Consider the following 7,051-nt stretch of genomic DNA (forward strand, 5'->3'; position numbering starts at 1 on the left):
TAAATCTGCCCTAAAAATGATGTGACCTTATTTTATGCTTTACCTAAAACATGGTAGGTGTTCCATATAATACCTGGGCGTCCTAGAGCCACTTTGATAAATGACGGTATGTCTAAGTTTGTCCTGTCCAACATTTGGACTGTGCTAAAAAATAAGCCCCTCCAGTCTTAAAATATGTCAGCTTGTCAATGCAGATGGTAAATCTGTTAAATTGTTAGACTTTAGTTTATGCCAAAAATTGCACCTAAATTAGTACAATTTTTGGCACAATCTTGGCTTCACCCTTTTTTAGACAAGTCGGAAAAAGTGTTCAAAAGTGTCTAAAAGCACGATAGTGAATGTGGCACAAAGCATATAGGACAGTTACCTGAATAATAAATCTGCCCTAAAAATGATGTGACCTTATTTTATGCTTTACCTAAAACATGGTAGGTGTTCCATATAATACCTGGGCGTCCTATACAATGCTATACATTATGTGATGTCATCAACATTGGACGTACTTTAACTTTCCCCAACATGGATATAATAAATAAGCAGTATATTTATAGAACATGTTGGGGCATGTTGATGACATCACAATGGCAGTTATGACATCACAATGGCAGTTATGACATCACAAAGGCAGTTATGACATCACAATGGCAGTTATGACATCACAATGGCAGGTGGCTTACTTATTCTCTTGCACAGCCAATCAGCGTTGCATTCACTTGCTGCAGCCACGCAGAGAACAAGTGAGAGCTACACCCCCGCGGATTTCGATATCTTCTATACTTTGTCTTTGCGATAAAATGAAGGCAATAAAGAAGAGAAATCATTTGGAGGAAGAAGCAGAAAAGATTGAGGAGATACCAGAAGAACAGAAGGATGGTGCAGATGACGGCCAGGACAAGCCTGCTAAAGCTAAGAAAACCAGAAAGAACCGGTTCTTAGCGCGCCTACGAAAATCTTGGGCGAGGTTTGCTGGTTGTTTCAGAAGCTGCATTTGCATCCGGAAAGAGGGAAGTTCTGAAGAACTCCCAGAACTCAGCGGCATTAGTATGGCGGACAGTAAAGGTAGGACATTATGTAATGGCTTATACAGCCAAGGTTATGGTTATAGTCATATTTGGGAGAGCGCTATAAAAACTGGTTGCTTTGGGCTTCTCCGCTGCTTTTCCTTTGTGCCAGTTTAACCCCCCAGTTTAACACTTTCAAAAAAAATCATAGCTCTTCCCTTTCCAGTAACAATGCTACATGAGGGCTTGTTTTTTGTAGGATGAGTTGTATTTTTCAATGGTGCCATTTAAGGTATCATGTAAAGTGTTGGAAATCTTTCAAAAATTTCTTAATGTGCAGAAATGTGAAAAAATGCAAATGCACCATTTTTTGGGATTTGAACTTATGATGTTCACAGCGCAGTAAATATTACTTGTTAGCTTTATTCTGTGGGTCAGTATGGCGATTACGACGATACCAAATTTATGTAGTTTTTTTTTTTTTTATGTTGCACAAGAAATGAAATATGTTTACAAAAAATTGCATTCTGCCGCCATCTCCTGACGCCCGAAACATTTTAATTTTTTTGTCAATCATATTGCATGATACCCTTTTTTCTGCGCTAACCTGCAGTTTTTATTATTAACATTTTGGGGTAGACAGGACTTTTTGATCACTTTTTATTCAATTTGTGTCTTGGATACGGGGTGACCAAAAAAGTCCAATTCTGGCATTGTGTAAATTTTATTTCTGACGGCATTCACCATAGTTGATGACATCACAATGGCAGTTTACAAGGTGACATCACAATGGCAGGTAGCCATTATATTTTAACGTGTTATTTTATTTTCCTACAAACAGCCGCTTCATCTAAGGAGAAAAGTCGCATTATAAACAACAATGAAGAGAAGAGAGAAGGCTGTAGAGCTGAGGAGTCAAGCAGAATTGGCTCCTCTCTAGAACTGAAGACATCAGAGGAGCTCTACAGAAGCGCCAATACCATTCAGAGTGACAGTAGTGACTCTAAATCTGATAACTCTTCTCTAGAGCTGGAGACATCAGAGGAGCTCTACAGAAGCGCCAATACCATTCAGAGCGACAGTAGTTACTCTAAAACTGCTTACTCTTCTCTAGAACTACAGACATCAGAGGAGCTCTACAGAACCGCCAAGACCACTCAGAGTGACAGTGGTGACTCTAAAACTGATTACTCTTCTCTAGAACTGGAGACATCAGAGGAGCTCTACAGAATTGTTCAGACCATTCAGAGCGACAGTAGTGACTCTAAATCTGACTACTATTCTCTAGAACTGGAGACATCAGATGAGCTCCACACATCTATCAAACCCTCCCAGAGCGACAGCAGTCTTGATCAAACACCCACCACAAGTGATATGTGTTTGGATGAACCTGACCAGTCTGACGAGGAAAGATCTGGCACAGTACCCCTATCACTAGAGTCCTTCACTTTCCATCAGACGCTGGGAGTAGGGGCCTTTGGAAAAGTCTTCCTGGCAAGAGATCTTATCCGAAAGGAATGTGTTGCCATTAAGGCTTCAACCAAACGGAATCTAACATGGACCAGGTCCAATTACATAGAGCGCCATGTCCTAAAGCTGTCCCACGAGAGCCCTTACCTCATTCACGGCCTGGCCGCCTTCCACACGCTAAACTGTGTCTATTTTGTGATGGAATTGGCCAATGGAGGGAACCTCGATCATTTTATATTTAATAACTTTCCTCTTGATACCACCACAATAAAATTCATCACAGCAGAAGTGATCTGCGGCACAGAGTTCCTGCATAAGAAATATATTATACACCGGGACCTAAAGCCAGAAAACATTCTTCTGACCGCAGACGGCCATGTCAAAATAACTGACTTTGGCATTGCTGTAGTAGTGAGTGCAAATAAGAAGACCAAATTTAGGTGTAGAGGTACACCTGGATATGCGGCCCCAGAAATGGTGATGGACAAGGAACATGGACGTGGGGTTGATTATTTCGCTATTGGCGTCATTCTGTACAAACTATGTACAAGTACAAGACCTTTTCCTGGATATCGTATCAGCGATATTCAGCATGCTGTCATCCATCATACTCCACGCTACCCAAGGTCTCTGAATCGAGTCACACGGAACATCTTAAAAGGGCTGATGTGCAAAAATCAGTTCAAGCGGCTGGGAGTGAAAGGAGATGTCAGAAAGCATCCATTTTTTGATGGCACAAATTGGGAAGATGTGGAAGCCAGGAGAGTGGTACCACCAGCAATAATGATAGCAGATTCTGTTGACCTGAATATTAACCGAACTCTGGACTATGCTGAACGGCCAAACAGAAGAATTACTGTAGACCCAAAGATCTTCAAAAGATTCAGTTTTGTATGTCCAGAATGGTCACGACACTATCATCCGGTCATCATCAAGACCACAGCTTAAACATCCAAGCAGTTTAGCAGGCATTCAAGAAGAAAGATAGGTAAGTGGAAGAGCTCCCACGTAAACAGTATATATGTGAGGAGATGATTATTCTTGTAGAGATTACAGGATGTGTGATGTGTTTATTCTATGAGATGCTGATCTGGACACGTGTATCTTTCTTTTTACAGTAACAACCAAATTCAACTAGACTTTCCTATTTACAGGGCTTAACAACCCAACCAAACATCCACCACTTAACATCCATGTAGATTCGAGCTCCAACAACCCAGGGATTGATTCCGATCGCCATATTTGGGGTCAGGGAGGAATTTTTTTCCCTTTATATGAGGATAAACCAACATTTAATGCTCAGGGGTTTTTTGCCTCCCTCTGGGTCAACATAGCAACTAATTACAGGTTGAAATTGAAGGACTTCTTTCAACTTTGCTTGCTATGTAACCATCTAAACCTCTCATCTACAATGTGGTGGCAACAACAGAAGGAAGCTGCTCAGATTTGAAGCAGCTCCTTCAATCATTGGAAATGACAAACAGAAGGCCCAAAGGCTGAACCTGGCGTGTTGCAGTTAGAACATTCTAAAGGAACTCAGGAAAACGTCACCTATGTGTGATCTAGACCTGGATTTCCAGAAGCAACAGAAGAGTTGAACCTGGCGTGTTGCAGTTATAACATTCTAAAGGAACTCAGGAAAACGTCACCTATGTGTGATCTAGACCTGGATTTCCAGAAGCAACAGAAGAGTTGAACCTGGCATGTTGCAGTTAGAACATTCTAAAGGAACTCAGGAAAACGTCACCTATGTGTGATCTAGACCTGGATTTCCAGAAGCAACAAAGGAACTCAGGAAAACGTCACCTATGTGTGATCTAGACCTGGATTTCCAGAAGCAACAGAAGAGTTGAACCTGGCGTGTTGCAGTTAGAACATTCTAAAGGAACTCAGGAAAACGTCACCTATGTGTGATCTAGACCTGGATTTCCAGAAGCAACAGAAGAGTTGAACCTGGCATGTTGCAGTTAGAACATTCTAAAGGAACTCAGGAAAACGTCACCTATGTGTGACCTAGACCTGGATTTCCAGAAGCAACAGAAGAGTAAGCCAAGGCCTGAAGAGCGGACTCACCATCATCTGCTCCTTTCTATTCACTGCATGATAATTACATCTTTTATGCATTAATAATAAATATACAAAAGATCTATAGAGAATTTGTCTTCGTTATTCCACCATACAATAAGAGATGTTTGCTTAGAATTAGTACCAGGGAGAGTCAAAATATAAGGGAGGGAGGCGACGGGTATACACTGACACCTGCCAATAAATGCAACCAAGGAACTGGCAAACCAACATAATTATCTGTCATGGAGTTGTCACAATAACCATTTCTGTTCTGAAATTATTAGTCATACTATGTGTGGCCATCCTCACAGGATCCTGCCATATTCTAATTAACACCATGCCACCCAATAGGTACTTTCATTTGATGCTGCTCCAGGGTCATCGGGTCCAACCCCCTGCTCAATGCAGGATTCACTAAATCATCCCAGACAGATGTCTGTCCAGCCTTTGTTTCAAGACTTCTATTGAAGGAGAGCTCCCCACCTCCCATGGTAACCTGTTCCACTCATTGATCACCCTCACCGTCAGAAAGTTTTTTCTAATATCTAATCTGTGTCTCCCCCCTTTCAGTTTCATCCTATTGATTCTAGTCTTTCCTTGTACAAATGAGAATAGGGCTGATCCCTCTGCACTGTGACAGCCCTTCAGATATTTGTGGACAGCTATTAAGTCTCTTCTCAGTCTTCTTTTTTGTAAGCTAAACATTCTCAGATCCTTTAACCGTTCCTTATAGAATATGGTTTTGCAGACCGCTTACTATCGTGGTAGCTCTTCTCTGAATTTGCTCCAGTTTGTTAAATTGGGGTGCCCAGAACTGGACACAGTACTCCAGATGAGGTCTGAGCAAAGAGTAGTAGAGGGGAATAGTTAACTCATGTGATCTAGACTCTATGCCTCTCCTAATACATCCCAGAATTGTGTTTTCTTTTTGCTGCTGCATCACACTGTTGACTCATGTTCAGTCTGTGATATATTAGTATACCCAAGTCATTTACTCCCGTTCTCTATGTGCTTCTTTAATGTTTCTTGCCGTGATGTAGAACTTTCCATTTCTCCCTGTTCAGCCTGGTTTAGACACAATGATTATCGATCAAAAGATGTATTTTGAGCGATAATCGTTGTGTGCATTCACAGGGCAAGGTGATCGCTGAAACGTTGAGCGGTCACTTTGCACTCCGAGCGGGGTATGCAGAAGACAAGTGGGGGGGGGAGCGCATGCTGAAAGAGACCGATCAGCGACTGGTTAACAAAAACTGCATGTTGTCAGTGCAGTTAGACAACGATTCTTGTTCAAAAACGGTTTTGAGCAATTTTTGAGCGAAAATCGTTGTCTAAATCAGCCGGTAAATACCATTCTATTGGTCGCAGCCCACTGTTCAAGTTTGTCTAGATCTTTTTGAATCCTCTCTCTCTTCCCTAGTCTTAGCTATCCCTCCTAGCTTTGTGTCATTGGCAAATTTGATCAGTTTCCCATCAATTCCCTCCTCCAGATCATTTATAAAAATACTAGCGTACCCGTCGCGCGTTGCTGCGAAGACAGACAGACATACATACATTCGTTTTTATATATCTAGATGACGGCAGCAGCGACCACTGAGGTTTTGTAGGCCGCTGCTTCCCCCTTGCAGGCTGAATAAAATAGCCGTTGTGTGGAACATCCAATTTATCCGGCTGCTGTGGCTTCTTGGGAAGATAGCCTAGTACATGTTTGCCCACTTCCAACTCCAATGGAGACTGACTGTAAATGGCTGGCGTGCTCTAGTATTTATGGTTCCAAGCTGTACGTGTCATTGCATACAGTCTATCTATCTATCTATCTATCTATCTATCTATCTAGGTTATTGCATACAGTCTGTCTATCTATCTATCTATCTATCTATCTGGGTTATTGCATACAGTCTATCTATCTATCTATCTATCTATCTATCTATCAGGATTATTGCATACAGTCTATCTATCTATCTATCTATCAGGATTATTGCATACAGTCTATCTATCTATCTATCTATCAGGGTTATTGCATACAGTCTATCTATCTATCTATCTATGACATCAGGAAATGAGAGAATTAGATTCCGTACGTAAAATTTGAACGCTAATTCTTTGGCGCTTTGAATTGAATAATCGAGTTGGGACCCATTAACTTTTCCTATTTATGACATAATCAATGCTCGAGCCAAATTTCAAGTTTCTATGACATTGGGAAATGAGAGAATTAAATTCCGTACATAAAATTTGGACGCTAATTCTTTTGCGCTTAGAATTGAATAATCGAGTTGGGATGAGACATAAGGCCTTGCCCATAAGCATTCCCCAACCTCCAAGAACTGAACCTACCTACCTGAATGAGATTTTGTAGGCCGCTGCTTCCCCCTTGCGGGCTGAATAAAATAGCCGTTGGGTGGAACATACAATTTATCCGGCTGCTGTGGCTTCTTAGGAAGATATCCTAGTACTTGTTTACCCACTTCCAACTCCAATGGTAATTGGCTGGCGTGCTCTAGTGGTTCCAA

The 7,051-nt window shown here is 41.4% G+C and overlaps 1 protein-coding gene across 1 annotated transcript; it reads left to right on the top strand.

Moving 5' to 3' along the window:
- The first annotated feature begins 794 nt into the window (after window positions 1–794).
- LOC136587334 (cAMP-dependent protein kinase, catalytic subunit-like) lies at window positions 795–3,419 on the top strand. The gene is made up of 2 exons (XM_066585901.1): window positions 795–1,059; window positions 1,843–3,419. The coding sequence occupies exons 1-2, from the start codon at window positions 795–797 to the stop codon at window positions 3,417–3,419; spliced, it is 1,842 nt and encodes a 613-aa protein (XP_066441998.1).
- The last annotated feature ends 3,632 nt before the right edge of the window (window positions 3,420–7,051 follow it).

This window comes from Eleutherodactylus coqui, chromosome 13, assembly GCF_035609145.1.
Source record: "Eleutherodactylus coqui strain aEleCoq1 chromosome 13, aEleCoq1.hap1, whole genome shotgun sequence".
Classification (NCBI taxonomy): Eukaryota; Metazoa; Chordata; class Amphibia; order Anura; family Eleutherodactylidae; genus Eleutherodactylus; species Eleutherodactylus coqui.